At 54.9% G+C, this 21,059-nt stretch overlaps 1 protein-coding gene and 1 long non-coding RNA gene across 2 annotated transcripts; one reads left to right on the top strand and one right to left on the bottom strand.

Annotated features, from left to right (window-relative positions):
- The first annotated feature begins 5,445 nt into the window (after window positions 1-5,445).
- LOC136353534 (uncharacterized) lies at window positions 5,446-17,912 on the top strand. The gene is made up of 2 exons (XM_066304540.1): window positions 5,446-6,441; window positions 17,631-17,912. Exons 1-2 carry the CDS (start codon window positions 5,446-5,448, stop codon window positions 17,910-17,912), a joined length of 1,278 nt encoding a protein of 425 aa, XP_066160637.1.
- Window positions 17,913-18,962: 1,050 nt separating this feature from the next.
- LOC107278978 (uncharacterized) lies at window positions 18,963-20,476 on the bottom strand. The gene is made up of 3 exons (XR_003239118.2): window positions 19,738-20,476; window positions 19,324-19,661; window positions 18,963-19,178 (listed from the first exon to the last, which is right to left on the bottom strand). It is a non-coding gene; the product is annotated as an uncharacterized lncRNA (long non-coding RNA).
- Window positions 20,477-21,059: the final 583 nt, after the last annotated feature.

Genomic DNA, 21,059 nt, shown 5'->3' with positions numbered 1-21,059 from the left:
TTTAAGGCCCTATAGGTGCCGGTTTCAAGCCCGACACCCTTTGGTCGGCACCTATTATCAAAGTCATTGGTGCCGGTTTTATAACCGGCACCTATAATATACACCAAGAACCGACACCTATATGGTACTATAGATGCCGGTTGTGCACCCAGAACAGACACCTATATTGTTATAACCGGCACCTATAATATTATAGGTGCCGGTTCTATACCAAGAACCGACACCTATATAGCACTGTAGGTGTCGGTTCGGTTAAATAACCGCTACCTTTCATATAGGTGCCGGTTTTTTGTGCACGGCTGCCACCTATGCTATTTTCGGACCGTTGGCGGGAGTATTTTTAGTGCCGGTTTTTATGAAAAACCAGCACCAATGACCATCCCAACTAAAACCGACACCAATTAACCGTTATAGGTGCCGGTTTTTAGCTAACTAGCACCTTTGTGGCCGACACCTATGGGTGTTTTTGTAATAGTGTAAAGCTCTTGTGCATTTTTTTGCAGGACTTCTCTTCTCCCATACATGCACCCATTGGATCTAAGCTAAGGAGTAAGTTCAGTTTATATAGGTCCCTTAATTTAACATTTTTGAAATTCGTCCCTAAACCGAAACACCAAGTATATATAGCCCATCCCCTAACTCATGATACCGTGTCAACTTTGGTCCCTTGCTAGTATAGTGGCCGGGTTTGGCTAACGTTGCGAGTGGGACCCATGTGGGTCCCACATGTCGGCGGCCAACTCTTCTCCCTCCTATCTTCCTCTCCTTCTTCTCTCAGACCTCACACATGGAAAGGCACGGAGAAGGCGTTGGCCGCTGCCGGGAGGCAGCACTACCTCCATAGTATGGTGATGGCCGTCGGAGAGGAGTTGCTCAGCCAGCTTGGGCGATAGGGTAGGCAATGGGGTGGAGCAGTGAATGGGGCTGCCGATGGTTGGAGTACATCAACAAGGGTGCCATCGGTGCTAGAGTACATTGACATGGGTGTTGTCGGTGGTCAGAGTAGGTCAATGAGGGTGTCATCAGTGGTTGGAGTAGGTCAACAAGGGTGCCGCCGGCTGTCAGAACCTCTCTCTAGGGCACAAACGTCGACGACGAAGGAGCGCGATATCGAAATTGCAGTGTTAGATCTAGAGGCAATAGAGGCGGGGACTGGCACGAGAGTAGGTCGCTGTGGACCCCCCCTCCATCGCCCCAAGCTGGCCGCGTGACTCCAGTCTGACTGCCATCACCACGTCACAGCCTCTCACCGGCGGCCGCTGCCCCTCTCCGCCCTCCCACCACGCCTCTTGACGCCGCTCGCTGCGAGCTGCCTTGAAGGAGATAGGAAGAGTGGAAAAGAGGTGGAGAGAGAAGGAAGTAAAAATTTGGTCACTAACATGTGGGGCATGTGTGGGTCCCATATTGACTCAGCTCGTCATGTCAACTAAAAGTTGTCTAAAACTTGGCATAATACTGTTTGATACCTTGAGTAGCACGGTATTGTAAGTTGAGGGATGGATTATCCCTGATATTTCGGTTTACGGACAAACTTTAGACTCGACAGTAAATTCCCCACGGGAACAAATCGACCGTTCCCATCGCTGCTCGCGGATTCCTAGTTGGCGTGTGCGCACCGGCAACGCGCACGCGGCCCAACCCTCGCGCGATAGCCCACGATTAACGCCGTAATTTAGCACCATAACTAGTTTTGATTTCTCGGTAATTTGCCATATCCTAATTTTTTTAAGTAACAAATTGAAAACAGATCTACACGTGAAGTCAATTTTTGAAAACTTTCAATCTAGATTTAAAAACTTTTCAACTCTGACGGAGCTCGTGGCTCCTCACCGGGAGACCGCACAGGCCCCCCTTTGCCGGTTCGGCCGGGGGCTTAGGGTGAAATCTCAAGCTCTCTCGGTATGTGGAAAGATCGCCAGCTAGGAAGAAACACGAGACACGGGCGATGTATACAGGTTCGGGCCGCTGGGAAGCGTAATACCCTACTCCTGTGTTTTGGTGGATTTGTGTATGAACAAGTAACAAAGTGTCAACCAGCCCCCAATCGCCCTGGGATCGGATCTGGAGAAGGCCTTGTGTCTAAAAGTCCTCTCTTTATCTAAGTGGGCAAGGTCCTCCTTTTATATCTCAAGGGGATACCACATGCCCCTCTCTCTCTCCAAACTGGACTGTTCTTCTCTTCATAAATGGACGGAGATCGGTACGGTTGCTCTCCGGGTGCCCTTCTGACGGGACGGCCCATATCTACCCCCCTTTCCGCCGGAAACAGGTGCGACGTGGGATTATGGCTGTCTGTTGATGACGCGACCAGTGTCAGACCGGTCACAAATCAGTCATCCTTGTCCACCACGTGTCAGCTTAGCAACGTGTATGTTTGCCCTTCTTCATGTAGCATCTTGCCTGTAATGGTTGGGATGAAGCCTGGTATAAATCTAACCAGGGCTAACGTGCCATCTCTAAGAGATTACACGCTAGCTCCGGCTTGAGACGAGTGCCTAGAGGCTTTCGTCTTGACGGGATGGGGCAAGGCGTGCGTCAGACCGCCAGTCGCCACCTAACCCGTGATCTGACCGGTCTGTGACTGGTCACAGACCGGATAAAGGAACGCGCTGCACTACGCTGCATGCAGCGTGACACGTTCGACCAGACCGCAATAAATGTGGTTAGGTGAGGCTTACCGTGTTCACCCAACCCATTCATGTGGCGCTAACTCCACAAGGGGTCGGGGCGCCTCGGCCCTCGGGGCCGGGGCAGGAGTCACCCGACCCCCCCTCGGGGAAATCAGGAGGAGGGCGGACACCTCACCCTCGGGCCCGACGTCCCCGAAGGTGCCAGGCCACATGGGCGATTGTGTCTGCCTCAAGCCTCTGGTCACGATACTCCCGGTCCCATATCACCGACAGTAGCCCCCGGCGTTATGCCAGGGCGATTGCCCTTCTCAAGGGAAGCGGTCGGGCGTGACGCCACTCCTAAAGCTTGGTGACAGGTGGGACCGGTCTCCATGGTTGGGCAGAAACCCAACGGTCTCAAATCATGCACATCGGTAACGGTGACTTGGCTGTCCATAATGGGCGGTCTCTTCAAGACTGCCACATTACTTGAGCGACGTACGAATCTGGGTGAGCCGATTTGCTTCGCCTGGAGATATGGTAACGTTGCTTCGGTCGGCGAGCGTAATTAACGCGCGCACGATACGATCTATCTCGACTGCCACAACCGCATATCCACCTCATGCGCCGCAAGCGGGCGAATGGGATTAGTGGAAGCGTGGGCACGAGAAACGAGGGAGCGAGATAGTGAGAAACGAGGGAGCGAGATAGTGGGCGCGAGAAACGAGGAGCCGGGCACAGCGATGGCAAAGGTATAAAGACACCGAGGAAAGGATTTGCTCCCTTCCTTTCGCCACTATTCCCCTTGCCTTCGCTGCTTGAGCTCTAACTCTTTCTCTGCTGCGCCTTTCCTTCGCCACACGCGCTCGTTCTCAATCATCCCTTCCTCCGGCGCCATGGCACGGGGTTCCGCTCTGCTCGACGGAAGCGTACTTCCGCCTTCTCGCATCGTGAGCGAGAGGCACGCCGGGCTGCCGCGCCGCTTTATGCCGGAATCTGCCACCGGCCGGGAGATAGTGATGCTGGGCGAGGGACGCCCGGCACCAGACTACCCGGGGCGGTCCGTCTTCTTCCTCCCCTTCGCAATGGCAGGGCTGGTTCCGCCATTTTCTTCTTTCTTTATGGATGTTCTGGATTTCTACGATCTCCAGATGGCGCACCTCACCCCCAATGCAATGATGACATTGGCCATCTTCGCGCACCTGTGCGAGATGTTCATTGGGGTGCGCCCATCTCTTCGGCTGTTCCGGTGGTTCTTCACCGTGCAGTCGGTGTCGCCGCCGTCGGTGGTTGGTGGCTGCTACTTCCAGCCGCGGGGGCCGGTGTTGAACCGCTACATCCCCTGCGCCCTCCGCAAGAAGTGGGACGACTGGAAGAGCGACTGGTTCTACACCCCCCTCGCCAACGAAGCGCGCCTCCGACTTCCGAGTTAGCCCCCGGCGCAGGTCTCCAGCTGGCGGGCGCCGGTAGATCTGGGGGATGACTATGACGCCGTCCTCGACCGCCTGGCGGGCCTGCGATCCCAGGGGCTCACAGGGGCCATGGTGTACGGCGACTACCTCCGTCGCCGGATTGCGCCGCTCCAACGGCGCGCCCGGGGCGCCTGGGAGTACACCGGGTCCGAAGACTACATGCGGACCCACCAGGGAGTCAGATGGGATTGGGCTCCCGAGGACTTCAAGATCGTGGTCCAAAGGGTGCTGAATCTCAGCTCCGTGGAGGCGTCTCTCATTCTTCAAGGAATCCTCCCCCTTTGCAGCGATCCCGACCGCGCCTCCATTCTGACCATTATGATGGGGGTCGGGGCCTCAGAGGAGGAAACTCCTAAGCGCCACGACGGCGCGGGCGAGAGCCGCCGGGGGGAACAATCTACCCCAGGAAGGGGTCGTGCTTCTGGGCCCCGCGTCGGGGGCTCGGGGAGCAGCCGCCCTGCCGACGCCCAGGGGAAGAGGAAGCTGGGAGGAACACCTCCCCCATCTCCTCCCCGAGGGGGCGGGGCGGTGCGTGCCAGCAGTCGGCACCTGGAGGGGGCCGCGCCGACATCGCAGCCCGAGAGGGAGCGCAAGAAGAAGCGGCCCCGCAAGATGGGGGAGACGGAACCATCCCGGGGAAACCTGATTTCCCCTCCAAGGTGGTCATTTAACCGACCCCCTCGCAGGTTCGTCCCACTCTCTTTGCGACCGTCTTTCTTTTATCCCAAAAGCAAGTTTTCTCTTACCCATCTTGTTTGTCTTCTGGTTTTTTCTTTTGCTTCAGTGATGTCCCGTCACGTTCCTCCCGCCATCCCAAGTCCGGCCAGTCCGAGGCCAAAGATCCGGCGGCCGCAGAGGAACGGAGGCGAGAATCTGACCGGCGAGAGGCCGCAGATCGCCTTCGGGAAGCTGAAGAGGCTGCTCGGGCTCGCCATGCAGAGGATACCGCTCGGGAGGAGGCCGCCCGGGCTCGCCAAGCCGGAGAAGCTGCTAAGGAGGAGGCCGCCCGGGCTCGTCAGGCTGAGGCGATGGCGTCTTCCGAGGCAGCTCACGACGAAGCTGCTGGCGCGTCGCTTGGGCCCACTTCCCCAGGCGACGCCCAGGACCAAACGGGTCTGGGGGACATCGCCGAGCCCAGCGCGTCCTCCGGCGGGCCGAGCCGCGTCGCATTCTCTCCAAGGCGGCTCTTCCCCTCGTCTTCTGTCGCCCCGCTGAGCGCCGAGCCCCTTCTGCAGGCCTTGGCCGCCGCAAACACCGCGGTGCTAGATGGGTTCAGCGCCCAAGTGGAGGCCCTGCGAGCGGAACGAGCGGAGCTCGAGGCCGCATGGGCGCGTGTCGAGGAGGGGCGGCGCTCGGTGGATGTCATGGTGGAGGTGGGCCGTAAGGCTCACCGCCGTCACGTCTCTGAGCTTGAAGCCCGCAAAGCGGCGCTGGCAGAGATCGCCCGAGAGGTGGAGGAGGAGCGGGAGGCCGCCCTCATTGCCACCACCGCGATGATCGAGGCGCAGGACACCCTCCGCATTCAACACGGGAGCTGGGAGGCGGAGCTAAAGAAAAAGCTCGACGCCGCCCAAGGGGTCCTTGACACCGCCACTGCCCGAGAGCGGTGGGCAACGGAGATTGAAGCGGCGTCCCAGCGGCGCGAGGAGGCCCTTGAGGCCCGTGCTATGGCATTGGAGGAACACGCCGGCGCCGTGGAGAGGGGCTTGGCGGACCGTGAGGCCGCCGCCGCTATCCGGGAGACAACGCTGGCGGTGCACGAGGCCGCCTGCGCCGAAGAGGAGTCCGCGCTCCGCCTCCGCGAGGACGCACTCGCTGAGCGGGAGCGAGCTCTCGAAGAGGCCGAGGCCGCGGCGCAACGGTTGGCGGATAGCCTTTCCCTCCGTGAGGCAGCGCTGGCGGAGCAGGCACGCCGCAATTTGGAATCCGTCCGCGCCGAGAGAGCCGCACTGGAGCAGCGGGCTGCCGACCTCGAGGCGCGGGAAAAGGAGCTGGACGCGAGGGCGCGTATCAGCGGGGCGGCTGCGGGCGAAAGCGACTTAGCCGCCCGCCTCGCAGCTGCCGAACTCACCGTCGCCGACATGCAGTGCGCGCTAGACTCATCCGCCGGGGAAGCCGAGGCCCTCCGCTTGGCGGGCGAAATAGGGCCCGGCATGCTTTGGGATGCGGTCTCCCGCCTGGATCGCGCCGGTCGGCAAGCGGGCCTCTGGAAAGGCCAGCCAAGGACGCACTCCACCAACCTGGAAGGCCTCGCTCCGCACCTCACGAAGATGGCCTGGGCTCTTCAACAACTCCCCGAGGAGCTCGAGAAGACCATCAAGTCATCCTCGAGGGACCTCGCCCAAGGAGCGGTTGAACTCGTACTAGCGAGTTACCAGGCCAGGGACCCCAACTTCTCTCCATGGATGGCGCTGGAAGAGTTCCCTCCCGGGACCGAGGACGACGCGCGCGCGCGGGTCCGGGATGCCGCCGACCACATCGTCCACAGTTTCGAGGGGTCGGCCCCTCGGCTCGCGTTCGCCCCCAACTCCGACGAGGAGGGCGATGCCAGCGGTGCAGACGATCGTGACGATGAGGCCGGCGACCCGGGCGCATCGGACTGAGCCCCCAGGCCCCCTCCAGACTCCAGTTTTTTCTTTTTCTTTCTTCTAAGGCCTTCATGCCTCTTTTTTGTATAGATCAACTTAATCTGGAATCAAAAATGATGAAAAAATTCGTGTCAATTTTATTTTGCTATGCGTATGAGATGAGGATGATCTGTGCCGTGGTCCTCTTTTGTGTCTTAGCTTGATTTAAGGACTCGTGCCCAAGTCCCAGTCCTCTAACGGCTCGGGTCGGGGCTAGTGCCTGGGGAGATCCACATGTCGAGGCTGGCCAGGCCGGGAACGTGGTGACCGAGGGTTATGGGTGACCCGATGGTGGGTTTTTGCCGATTCCCCCCCGAAGTTCACCACGCCCCGGGGCACGGCTCGGTTCTGGGCCCCGTTTGGCGATTTTAGCTGACCGAACCGAGTCCCCGAGGGCAAGGTTGAGTATGAGTGACCTTATTTCAAGTCAAGATTCTTCAAAAGGAAAAAACGGCACAGACACAACCTTTAGGAAATTGAAACTGCTTTTATTGAAATGCTGAAATAAGAGAAATAAGAATGTGCATGCGTGGTAGCCCCCGGCCAACCCTGCACACCCGAGGGGGGTGCGGGGTTGGCCCGAGCCAAAACCTGACACTCGACCCCCCCTCAGGGGTAGAAGCGACGAAGGTGTTCGATGTTCCACGGGTTAGGCAGCTCAGTGCCGTCGCCCGTGGCCAGCCGTATGGAGCCCGGCCGGGGGACACTGATCACTCGATACGGACCCTCCCACATTGGTGAGAGCTTGCTCAATCCAGCACGCGTTTGGACGCGGCGTAAGACGAGGTCGTCGACGCAGAGTGATCGGGCCCGGACGTGGCGCTGATGGTAGCGCCGCAGGCTCTGCTGGTAGCGCGCGGCTCGGAGGGCCGCGTGCCTCCTTCGTTCTTCCAAGTAGTCGAGGTCATCTCTGCGAAGCTGATCTTGATCAACTTCGCAGTACATGGTGGCCCGAGGAGACCTCAGGGTGAGCTCGGATGGGAGAACCGCTTCGGCGCCGTAGACGAGGAAGAAAGGCGTTTCCCCGGTTGCTCGGCTTGGTGTGGTTCGGTTTGCCCAGAGCACCGCTGGCAACTCCTCGATCCACGAATCGCCATGCTTCTTGAGAATATTGAAGGTCTTGGTTTTAAGGCCTTTGAGGATTTCTGCATTGGCGCGCTCCACTTGGCCATTGCTTCTGGGGTGGGCAGGTGAGGCGAAGCAGAGCTTGATGCCCATGTCTTCGCAGTAGTCGCCGAAGAGTTCACTAGTGAATTGGGTGCCATTATCCGTAATAATACGGTTAGGCACTCCAAAACGGGCCGTGATGCCCTTAATGAATTTAAGTGCAGAGTGCTTATCGATCTTGACGACCGGATAAGCCTCGGGCCACTTAGTGAACTTGTCGATCGCGACATACAGATACTCAAACCCGCCCGGGGCCCGCTTAAACGGTCCCAGGATATCGAGCCCCCAGACAGCAAATGGCCACGAAAGTGGTATGATCTGCAGGGCCTGGGCCGGCTGATGGATTTGCTTGGCGTGAAACTGACACGCTCTGCATCGCCGGACCAGATCAACTGCATCATTGAGAGCTGTCGGCCAATAGAACCCTTGACGAAAGGCCTTGCCAACCAAGGTGCGCGAGGCGGAATGGGCTCCGCACTCGCCTTCATGGATGTCGGCAAGAAGCTCAACGCCTTGTTCCTGAGGAATGCACTTCAGGAGGATTCCATTAGCCGCGCGCCGATAGAGGGTCCCTTCTACCAGCACGTAGCGTTTGGAAATGCGTTGGACGCGTTCACTCCCTTCACGGTCCTCAGGTAGAGTCTTATCTGTGAGGTATGCTTGGATCTCAGAGATCCAAGCAATCAATCTAAGGGAGCTTGGAGCGCTCCCTTCGGGTCCCGAGGCCTGGACTCCGACGGGCCTCGGGGGCCGGTCAGGCGCATCCGTCTCCCCTAAGGGGTCGGGTCGCGCCGACGGCTGGGTAAGCCTTTCTTCAAAGGCGCCCGGTGGGGTCTGGGCTCGCGAGGACGCGAGCCGTGAGAGTTCGTCGGCAACCATGTTATCCCGTCTGGGTACATGCCGAAGCTCTATCCCGTCAAAATGGCGCTCCATACGCCGCACTTGGCGTACGTAAGCGTCCATCTGTGGGTCAGAGCACCGGTACTCCTTACAGACCTGGTTAACGACCAGCTGGGAGTCGCCTAACACCAAGAGGCGGCGGATCCCCAGTCCAGCTGCCACTCTGAGTCCGGCAAGGAGTCCCTTGTACTCTGCCATATTATTAGTCGCTCGAAAGTCGAGACGGACCAAGTATCTGAGGACGTCTCCGTTCGGAGAGGTCAACATGACCCCCGCACCGGCGCCCTGGAGAGACAGAGAACCGTCGAACTGCATCACCCAGTGGGCGGTGTGAGGCAGCTGAGAGGGGTCCGTGCTGGTCTCGGGGATTGAGACGGTCTCTGGAGCCGGGGTCCACTCTGCCACAAAATCGGTGAGGGCCTGGCTCTTGATAGCGTGGCGTGGTTCAAAGTGCAGATCGAACTCAGAAAGCTCGATTGCCCATTTTACCACTCGTCCTGTACCCTCTCGATTATGCAAGATTTGACCGAGGGGGTAAGACGTAACCACAGTGACCCGATGCGCCTGGAAATAATGGCGCAGTTTCCTCGAGGCCATCAGAACAGCGTAAAGCATCTTCTGGGCCTGAGGGTATCGGGTCTTGGCGTCCCGGAGGGCCTCACTAACAAAGTAGACAGGCCGCTGCACCTTTCGGCGGGGCCGATCCTCTTCGCTAGGGGCCGCATCCCCGGGGCGTTCTTCGTCCAAGTGGCCTCTCGGGGCGCACTCGTCTTCTGTGCCGATGACCTCGGGGTCGGAGGATGACAGGAGCGGCCTTCCCACAGTGGCCTCGGGGCCGTCCTGGGGGTCGGGGGCTCCTGGCGTCGTCGGACAAGCGGGCAAAGGGCCTACTCCGGTCGTCAGGGGCCTCAGGCCTCCGTTCGGCTCGGGGGCCTCTTCTCCCTGCTTTCTCCCGGGTCGAGTCAGCACAGGGTTAGCCTCGGGGCCAAAGGGCGATAGGTGCGGCCTTCCTGCAGTGGCCTCGGGGCCTTCCTGAGGGTCGGGGGCACCCAGCACCGTCTGACAAGCGGGCAGAAGGCCAACTCCGGTCGTCAGGGGCCTTAGGCCACCGTTCGACTCGGGGGCTTCTCCTCCCTGCTCGCTCCCGGGCCAAGTCAGCACAGGGCGGGGGTGCGCGAAATGAGGATTGTCTTCACCGCGCTCCACAACCAACGCTGCACTAACTACTTGGGGGGTCGCCGCTAAGTAGAGTAGTAGGGGCTCATTTGGCCCCGGGGCGACTAGAACTGGGGGAGAGCTGAGATATGTCTTCAACTGAGTGAGGGCACGTTCAGCTTCCTCCGTCCAAGTAAACGGCCCCGAGCGCTTGAGGAGCTTAAATAAGGGTAGCGCCTTCTCTCCCAGCCTCGATATGAAACGACTTAGGGCGGCAATGCAACCGGTGACGCATTGCACATCCCTAAGTTTGCTGGGGGGGCGCATCCGCTCTATAGCTCGTATCTTCTCGGGGTTGGCCTCGATGCCTCGGGCAGAGACCAAGAACCCGAGAAGCTTGCCCGCAGGTACACCAAACACGCACTTATCGGGGTTCAGTTTTATGCGGGCGGAGCGGAGATTTTCAAAAGTTTCCGCTAGATCTGAGAGTAAAGTCTCTTGGTTGCGCGTCTTTACAACCAAGTCATCGACATAAGCCTCAACATTACGCCCTATTTGGCTACCCAAAGAAATTCGAGTAGTACGTTGAAAAGTAGGACCTGCATTCTTTAACCCGAAGGGCATTGATGTATAACAATAGGTTCCTACGGGGGTAATGAACGCAGTTTTTTCCTCATCCTCCCTAGCCATGCGAATCTGATGGTAACCAGAGTATGCATCTAGAAAACACAAAAGGTCGTGCCCCGCGGTGGAGTCGACAATCTGATCTATGCGAGGCAGGGGGTAAGGGTCCTTAGGACATGCCTTGTTAAGGTCGGTGTAGTCGATGCACATCCGAAGCTTGCCGTTCGCCTTTGGAACGACCACCGGGTTCGCCAGCCACTCCGGATGGATGACTTCACGGATGAATCCGGCCTCCAGAAGTCTTGCCACCTCCTCGCGGATGAAGGCTTGACGTTCCGGGGCCTGCCGCCGCACTTTCTGCCGGACCGGCCTTGCGCCCGGCCGCACGGCGAGACGGTGCTCAATCACCTCCCTGGGGACCCCGGGCATATCCGCCGGTCTCCATGCGAAGACGTCAGCGTTTGCCCGCAGGAAAGAGACGAGCGCGTCTTCCTATTTGCCATCCAGAAGACCACCGATCCGTGTGGTCTTGGATGGGCCGTCGCCTAGGGCAACCTCCTTGACCGGGACCTCGGCGCATGTGACAATCCGCTGCCTCGGGGCGGTGGGGGCGGAGGTGCCACGCCTCTCGTCACCACCCTCGGGCTTGGACGCAGCAGCGAGGTGGTCCGCGCGCTGCTCCATGCAAGCGAGCGCGACTTTCAGGTCGCCATGGACAGAGATGGGGCCACCGGGGCCCGGCATCTTCATCTGGAGGTAGGCGTAGTGGACCGCCGCCATGAACTTCACCAACGCGGGCCTCCCCAGGACCGCGTTGTAGGGCAGACTGAGGTCCGCCACATCGAAGTTCACCCGCTCCGTGCGGAAGTTGGCTGATCCACCAAAGGTGACCGGTGGGTCGATGTGACCCAACGGCCATGTGTGCCCCGGCGTCACACCGATAATCGGTTGGGACGGCTGGAGCACCATCCCCGGGGCCTTGATGGCATCAAAAGCCGCGGGGGAAATGATGTTGAGGGCCGCTCCAACATCTATGAGGACACGCCCCAACTTCACGTTGCAGATGGTGGGGGAAACCACCATCGCAATCTGCCCTCCCCGGGCGACGCACGGTGGGTGGTCGGTCTGGTCGAAAGTGAGGGCAACCTCCGACCACCGCGCCCGGCGCGTCGCCTCATGAGTAGGGGCCGCGGCCAGAAGCTCTCGCTTCATGGCCTTGAGGCTCCGGCGAGAGACGTGAGCACACGCTCCCCCATCGACAGTGGCAATGGTGGCCCCAGGTTCTTGGAAACCTAGGTCATCATCACCGTCATCGATGTCAACAGCGGGGGCCTTCTGTTTGGCCTCACTTCGCCGTTTACCGGAGGGAGCTGCCGGCGACTTGCCCTCACGGCGTTCCTTCCTCCTGTCCTCCTCCCACTTCCTCGTTCGCTCAGCCAAGTTTTTGACCGCGCGACAGTCCGCGAGATCGTGGAGGGAGGTGTTGTGGACGGAGCACCACTTGCCGGCTGGGCGCTCCCTGGTGGGAGTACCAGCCTCTTTCTTTTTGTCGCTCGCAGGCCTCCCCTTTCGGGTGGCCCGCGGAGCGCCCTCGACGGCGAGGACATGACCCTCGTCGCCGGAATGGACCGACCTCTTCTTCCTCCTCCTGTCACGCCGCCCTGTCTGAGCGGCGGATCCGGGGGCGGCCGAAGCTGCCACTCCGGAACCGGAGGGGTTCCAGGTCCATGCTTCCTCCTTACGAGCCACTCGGTCTGCGAGCTGAAAAAGCTCCGCGGTAGTCTGGGGCTCTTTGGAAGCGATCTTTTCGAGCATGCGGTTGTGCCGCACACCCCCCCTGAACGCATAGATCACCGCGTGTGCAGGGATGCATGGTATGGTATTGCGGACTTGGCAAAACCGCTGAATGTACGAGCGAAGTGACTCATCATCCCCTCGCTGTACCGCGTGCAAGTCCGCTTCTTCGCCTGGGCGCGGATAAGTGCCTTGAAAGTTCATAGTGAACTGTTGGCATAAATCCTCCCAAGAGTGGACCGACGCAGGTGGCAGGTTCATTAGCCAACCCCGCGCCTGTCCCTTCAGGGCCATGGGAAAGAAATTCGCCATGACTCTGTCGTCACCCCCAGCGGCCTCAATCCCGGTCGTATAGACCTGGAGAAACTCGGTGGGGTTGACACTCCCATCATACTTCTCGGTGATGGTGGGCCGGAACCTTGGGGGCCAACGGACATTCCGAAGACTCGCCACAAAGGCTCTACAGCCGACACCACCAGCCGGGGGCACGGAGGGCTGGTCCTCACGTCCATGTCGAGGTGACACTCTGGACGAAGAGGCGCCCTCCGTTGCGCGGGGAGTACGCCGGCTATTACGCCGGCGCTCGATGTCGAGGCGGGCATCCGGCTCTCCATGCTGATCCTCCCGAGTCGGAGGTGCCGACGAGGGAGTGGCAGCCGAATGGCGTGCAACAGCCGCCGCTCGCCGCGCCCTCCGTCTTGACGACACGGAGCTGGTAGTGGCGGCGCCGGAGGTCTTGGTGGTGGCGGACCGTCCACCAGCACCCAGGCGCTGCTGTGCCGTCATGACCAAGTTGGCCACGTCGTCCAGCCATCGCTGGGCTGGAGACTCCGGGTCAGGGACGATGGGCGGGTGACGTAGGAGCGCGCCAACAGCCTGAAGCGCGCCCTGAGGCGTGCTGCCGTCGCCGTAGACGAGGAGGCGACGCTCCCCATCTCGCCGTTCTCCTGCATCACCCGCGACTGGCGATGCTATGGATTTTTCGACCCTCTCGAGCGCCTCCCCCTGCTTAGGATTTTGGTGTGGAGGAGGTGGGGGAGTACGAGCTCGACGGCGTGGGTTTGGCTCCCCGTCGTCGCCGCTCACACTCGGAGAGAGGTCGTGCACCTTTGCTTGCTCGGCCATTAGGCTGAACAAGAAAAACTTGGCGCACACGGAGGAGTACGAGAGCTCAGAAAACACACGCTGAGCCCCCTACCTGGCGCGCCAGATGACGGAGCTCGTGGCTCCTCACCAGGAGACCGCACAGGCCCCCCTTTGCTGGTTCGGCCGGGGGCTTAGGGTGAAATCTCAAGCTCTCTCGGTATGTGGAAAGATCGCCAGCTAGGAAGAAACACGAGACACGGGCGATGTATACAGGTTCGGGCCGCTGGGAAGCGTAATACCCTACTCCTGTGTTTTAGTGGATTTGTGTATGAACAAGTAACAAAGTGTCAACCAGCCCCCAATCGCCCTGGGATCGGATCTGGAGAAGGCCTTGTGTCTAAAAGTCCTCTCTTTATCTAAGTGGGCAAGGTCCTCCTTTTATATCTCAAGGGGATACCACATGCCCCTCTCCCTCTCCAAACTGGACTGTTCTTCTCTTCATAAATGGACGGAGATCGGTACGGTTGCTCTCCGGGTGCCCTTCTGACGGGACGGCCCATATCTACCCCCCTTTCCGCCGGAAACAGGTGCGACGTGGGATTATGGCTGTCTGTTGATGACGCGACCAGTGTCAGACCGGTCACAAATCAGTCATCCTTGTCCACCACGTGTCAGCTTAGCAACGTGTATGTTTGCCCTTCTTCATGTAGCATCTTGCCTGTAATGGTTGGGATGAAGCCTGGTATAAATCTAACCAGGGCTAACGTGCCATCTCTAAGAGATTACACGCTAGCTCCGGCTTGAGACGAGTGCCTAGAGGCTTTCGTCTTGACGGGATGGGGCAAGGCGTGCGTCAGACCGCCAGTCGCCACCTAACCCGTGATCTGACCGGTCTGTGACTGGTCACAGACCGGATAAAGGAACGTGCTGCACTACGCTGCATGCAGCGTGACACGTTCGACCAGACCGCAATAAATGTGGTTAGGTGAGGCTTACCGTGTTCACCCAACCCATTCATGTGGCGCTAACTCCACAAGGGGTCGGGGCGCCTCGGCCCTCGGGGCCGGGGCAGGAGTCACCCGACCCCCCCTCGGGGAAATCAGGAGGAGGGCGGACACCTCACCCTCGGGCCCGACGTCCCCGAAGGTGCCAGGCCACGTGGGCGATTGTGTCTGCCTCAAGCCTCTGGTCACGATACTCCCGGTCCCATATCACCGACAAACTCGAAATTTGAATTTTTGAAGTCAAAATTTAAAAACTTTCAACTTCTCATCTCAAATTTGAAAAACTTTCAACTAGTGTTTGAAAGCTTTCAACTCAAGATTTGAAAACTTTCAACTCGAGATTTGGAAACATTCAACTCAAGATTTTGAAAAGTTTCAACTGGGATTTTAAAACTTTCAACTTGGATTTGAAAACTTTCAACTTGAGAGCAACTCGAGATTTTGAAAACTTTCAACTTGGATTTGAAAACTTTCATCTCGGGATTGAAAACTTTCAACTCGAGATTTAAATATTTTCAACTCGAGATTTAAAAACTTTCAACAAAAAAATTGAAAACACTTGCTGCTGGAAGATTAAAAAGTAATCAGGAAAAAAACGCAAAAAAAAAGGAAAGCGAAAAAAATCACGGAAAAAAGAAAACGAAAAAAAAGAAAATGGCGGTAGGTTAGCGAAAAAAAATCGCGCGCGCGCCGCGTGGGGCGTGTGGGCCGGGAGTGCGCGCGCGAGAATTAGGATTCTCGTGTGTTCTTACCCCAAGTTTCCCAACCCATCTCTCTCGTTTTCCATGCGCACGCTTTTCAAACTGCTAATGGTGTGTTTTTTGAAAAAAGTTTCTATATGAAAGTTGCTTAACAAAATCATATTGATCCATTTTTGAAAAAAAATCAACTAATACTTAATTAATCACGCACTAATAGATCGTTCCGTTTTTCGTGCGCACTGTTCCGGTAGGGAACACCCTGCAGAGAACACACCTGTAGAACAAGTATAATAGAGGGCTATAAGAAGGCTGAATGCTGAGGTGGATCAGAGAGGAGAGGAGAGAGATGAGAAGCGGGCTGTAAGTTTACAGCCGGCTTAGGCACAAGAATCAAGAAAATATGTGAGACAGACATGTGGACCATATATTTATATAATGAAGAGCTAACCACTATATGAGTGAGCTGAGAGATAGTCTATAAAGATCTATACAGTAAGCAGCTGGCTGTATTATTAGCCTTGCTCTTAGGCTGTGTTTGCAAGAGCAAGTTCCCAGCACTCCCCTCTTGTTTTTCACGCGCACGCTTTTCAAACGGCTAAACGGTGCGTTTTTTGCAAAAAGTTTCTATACGAAAGTTGTTTAAAAAATCATATTGATCCATTTTTGAAAAAATAGCTAATACTTAATTAATCACACGCTAATGGACTACTCCGTTTTCCGTGTACACTGTGCATGTTCCAATTCTCCCCTAGCGAACACAGCCTTAGCGTGACTGCATTATTCAGAGTTATTATATTATGAGTTTTATAAAGACTAGGAAGTAGCCCGTGTATTTGCATGGATATGTATTGTAAGTTGTGTTTGAGAAACTAATAAGGAATGAATATGAAACGGATAACACTTGCTAAGCTTCAAAACTACTACTCCACAAATTTTCTTCGTCAACGTTGCTTGGTAAATTTTTTTCAAGCCATTTTTTAACTTCAAACTATATAATATTGAATTCATTCCTATAAGAAATTATTTGTAATCTTTTTCATTATGTACAAAGAGGGTTAACTTAGTTTTTTTTAAAAGACATGTCTAACTCTAAATTCAAAATAAGGTTTTTTTTCCATTTTAAGTTGATAAAATATTATTATTGATAATAAATATTTTTTATTTGTACCATTAAGCTACTTCTCCTTCTAGTTGGTTAATGATGTCTATTACATATGAGTAAATAAAGACAATAGATATATAAATCCTAGAGATTGTTTCTTTAAAATACCTAGTCAAGATGAGTCCTAAAATTTGAATTTAAAATCAACAAATATAACTTTTAAACCAACTACACACTGCTACCTTAGTGTAGCTTATATATCACAAATACTATGTGAAGAAACTCATAACTGCTATACTCCTACCTTTATTCTCCAACGTGAGCCCCTTTGTATTTGGCCATGGTTTACTTTCCCTGCTTGCTTGCTTCTGCAGTTGTTATTAGCTTTTCATTTGTTTCATCTTATTTCTCCTGTTACCTCACCTTCACACATAGTCTCGCCCTTGGACACTCCAGGAGATCTTGCGATATGAATCAAGAGTAAACACCCTATATACCCCTGAAAACTCACTCAATCCCTTTTATAACCCTGAATACTCACTCATAACTATAATAGTCTTATGCGACAAACTTTTACATTTTGAATAATGTAATTCATGAATTTCTATGTTCATCCAAAGTGTAAAATGATCATCTTTATAGAAATTAGACGGTCACTAACGGTCAACTGACGGAAGGGGTATTTATGGAAGGGATTAAAATTAAATTTTGGGTTATACAAAAAGTAAGCAAATTAAATTTAGGGGCATAGAAAAGATTAACTAAAATAAATTTTAGAGGTACAGAAGCGATTTTCTCGTAAATCAAAAGAGCAACTGCTCACGGGGGAGAGAAGATAATATATATTTAAGGTCAGCGAAGCTAACCAAGCTGGTCTCCTTCCAACCAAAGATTAATCAATTTGAAAACCACATACAACCTAGGTGCTAATGCTGGTGTTTGAGTCTCGTGAATATGAGTAGAGATGAGATTTCCACAACAATGCAACCAGCCATGTCAGCTATGGTGACAAGGAAATAGATTTACTGGTAGAGAAAAAGAGGAACTCTAGGTGATTTTGTGAACAACGTACACTACTAGGAAAAAAACATTTTTCCGTGCGGTCAAAATAATTTTCCCATGTGGAGGATTTGCCCGTCTGCACCCAAGCGTATGGAAAAATCAATATTTTCGCGTGTGGACGTCACAACCACACGGGATAATCATTTTCCCATGCGGTCGGGTTAAGTGGACCGCACGGGATAATCGATTATCCCGTGCGGTCAAATTATACCGCCCATACGGAACAAAAAAAAAACCAAAAATATAAAAAAAAAGCGAAAATCGCCGCCCGCCCGCCGGCCCGCACGCAACCAGCCGCTGCGGCGAGTCTTTCCTCGCCACCGGCAGGTCGGCGGCAAGGTCACCGCCGCCGTGGTGCACGACGTCATCGACGTCCTACAGCTGGTCCTGCCCCATGCGCTCCGCAGCCGCGCAGTCCCGCTCCAGCCGATAGCCGCAGCCGCAACCGCTGCCACCACCACCTCCTCCTCCTCCTCCCTCACGTCCGGTGCGACATCAACTCCGGGCATGAGCAACATCGTGGACACCGCCGCCGACTTGGCCTACAGTCGCGCCGGCCGCCACCACCGCCAGATCCGGGCGGGGGTCAACTGCCGCCGCCGGATCTAGGAGGGGGACAGCCACTCCTCGCCGCCGCCACGCCCGGTCGCCGCCTCACCCCGCCTGCCCAGTTGCCGCTTTGCCGCTCGCCTCGTCGCCAGCCGGCCGCGCGCCTCCTGCGGAGAGGAGAGGATAGGAGAAGAGAAAGTGAGAAAGAGAGAGAGAGAGATAGAGAGAGAGAGGAGTGAAAGTGAGACAGATAGAGAGGAGGAAAGTGAGAGAGAGGGGAGTGAAAACAAAAAGGAAGGGAGAGGAGGTGTGAAAAAATTGAAATGAGTTAGAGGGAGATGTGTGAAAATTTTGAAGTGAGTAAGAGGGAGAGGTGTGAAAATTTTAAAGTGAGTGAGAGGGAGATGTATTTTCGCGTGCGGTCCACTTAATATGCCCGCACGCGAAAATTGATTTTTCCGTGCGGTCCTCTTAAGTCGACCGCACGGGATAATGAGGATTATCCACTACACTGGACAAGGTCACCTGTGACGGGCCCAAACCCTCACCTCTGACGGCTTTGGGCTTGGTCAGTGATCAGTGGTCACTGGTGAGTACAGTCACCTTTGATGGGTGGAAGACCGTCACTGATGACAGTCACCTCTGACGGGCTAGAACTCTACGGTCCGTCAGAGATAAGTGTCTGCACTAACCCATGCCATTTTGCAACCCGTCACAGATGACTCACTTGTGACGGCTCAAAGAGTAAAAACCGTCACAGGTGTGTCACTTGTGACGGCATGTATGTGCAAAGCCGTCACTGGTATGGTCACCTGTGACAGGCTTTTGCGATATGAACCGTCAGTGATGAGCTTACATCTAGAAAAAAATAATTTCTAAATGTTGGTTAGCCCTAGGATTTGCTAGACATGCCCTCTGGAATTAAAAACAGAACATACACATGCAATATATATGTCTCCAGTTTCAGCCCATTGCATTAAAAGTTTCAAACTAACATCACATGCATTCCATGTTGTCACCGAAAATCCATAGACATTCACACACATGCATTGCAAGTTCTCGAATTGAGCCAAGCCGATACTTCAAAGCACCACAAATAAATCCAGAAAAGAAGAGAACATACTTCATGCCGTGCTCATTAATATGCACACAGGGTTATCAAAAATACAAAGAATCATACTTCAATGCCAACATACTGAAAAATGAGAAATACAGCCTAAGTGACACAAACTTGAACATAGCATTTCCTTCTTTTGGTTTCTGAGCCTGACGAATATGGTATAACATACAAACTTACAATTAGATCATGAGTACAGCCCCCAGTGCCTGCAATGACATCATTCAGAGAAGTTTACCTCAGATTAGTATTCATTAGCCTTTCACCCATCCTTGATAGTCATCCATATGCATGTCAGTAGTTAAATATTATGTGAAAGAAACGGAAATACATCAACTAGCAGAGGAAGCTTACCATTTGTAGAAAGAACTAGCGTCTAATTTGTTCAGCTAGCATAGAAATTGGGGAATTTGTAGAGTATCCAAGAACACACCCAAAAAAACTTCTGGTAAGAGGTCTAATAAGGAAAATAAAAACATATCTAGTGATGCATCAACTTAAATAGAACAAGAAAACAAAGCGAAACAGCATGCCCACTATCCAAACAAAATACTAGTACACAAAGATCATCTAATTAATGATCCAGTAGCTCGTGATTTTTGCCTGGGGTTAAAGCTAGATGCATCCTTGGACAAGGATTTAGCCACAGGAGCCACAGGAGATGCTAGAATCGGTTGACTGCAAGCTCAGATCTGGACGCAAGAGAAGGAAAGGGTGACTTCTGCTTAGTACTAAACTAAGTAAAATAGATGAGGAGGCAGTGACTACCGACGATGGGGTGGAAGGGGATAGCCGACGCCTGCTCTCCCCTCGGCAGGTTGACCTCGACGACGCGGAGTGGTGTGGACGGCGGACTGCTTTCCTCGCGGACGGATCTGGAGCACCCAAACTCGGGATGGCTGGATCCGCGACCTTCGAGTTCAGGGTGTCCGGATCTAGAGCCCCCGGGTTCATGGTTGCTGGGGCTGTCAAGGGGAGGCCAGGTGGGGATGCAGAAGCTCGTCGTCGACTGGAGATAAGCAGCGATGGATGGCGGGGCTTGTCGATGGCGTTGGGCAGTGGCGTTGTCTTCATCTTTGGCTCGATGGGGCCGCCGCTGCACAAAGAGAGAGAAGGAGAGAGAGAGAGAGAGAGAGGAGAAGTCGAGAGAATTGGAGAAAGGGACAGAGAGAGGCCGACCTTATCTCCGGCGAAGGAGGCGGCAACCCCGAGCTCCTGGCCTCCAACTGGCGCCGACGCCGGTGCCGCCTCCACATCCGGCCCCAGCACCCGCCCGGGCCACCTCCGCCTTCGGCCTTCGCACCTGCCGGTGCCGCCTCCCCCTACGGCCCGCGCACCCGCCGGCGCCAGTGCCCTCCGCCGATGAAGAGAGAAAGGGTTGGGAGGGAGAGAGAGAGAGAGGGGGGGAGTGATTGAAAGAGAAGAGGATAAGGATAAGGATCCCTGTGTGGCTATCTGTGTTTGGGAGAGGATAAGGATCGATCGATACAGTTGCACGGGAAGAGGGGAGGGTTATGAGAGCGATTTTTTTATCATCTTTGATGGGCACACAAAATTTGACCCGTCACAGGTGACATTACCTTACCTTTGACGGGTTCTATTTTTAGACCGTCATAGGTGACTAGTTAGCTGTGACGGGCTAAATATTTTTGGCCCGTCACAGGTGACTTTAACTCACCTTTGACGGGTTCCATTTTTGGACTGTCACAGGTGACTAGTTACCTGTGATGGGTCGCCGCCGGATGGCTCACCGATGATGACATGTTGTAGGACCCGTCAAAGGTGACCCTCATCACTGACCAGCACTTATGTCCGTCACAGATATGCCGCCACAGGTGTGAGAATCTGGCGTAGTGATCCTATTCGGTCGGATTAAGATGCCCGCATGGAAAAATGTATTTTCTCGTGCGGGGGACAACCCGGCGTCGGTCCCCCTATTTTCCCGTGTGGTTCTACTTATGGACCACATGGAAACAAAAGGGGTGGCGTCTAGGAAAATATATCATGTAGTAGTGGTAATCCAACCGTTGTGCTGCTATGGACGTATACGATTGAACAAAGACAAACTTTGACGTTGTATCTCTGGTTTG

This window comes from Oryza sativa, chromosome 10, assembly GCF_034140825.1.
Source record: "Oryza sativa Japonica Group chromosome 10, ASM3414082v1".
In the NCBI taxonomy this organism is placed as follows: domain Eukaryota; kingdom Viridiplantae; phylum Streptophyta; class Magnoliopsida; order Poales; family Poaceae; genus Oryza; species Oryza sativa.
This window is presented reverse-complemented; position numbering and strand designations above follow the sequence as displayed.

Bases quoted from the DNA above. Each gene is read 5' to 3' on its own strand.
- LOC136353534 (XM_066304540.1), top strand. From the start codon at position 5,446: ATGGTGGAGGTGGGCCGTAAGGCTCACCGCCGTCACGTCTCTGAGCTT. The intron at 6,442-17,630 runs GTACTAGCGAGT...CGCCACCGGCAG, and splicing joins CCCAAGGAGCGGTTGAACTC to GTCGGCGGCAAGGTCACCGC.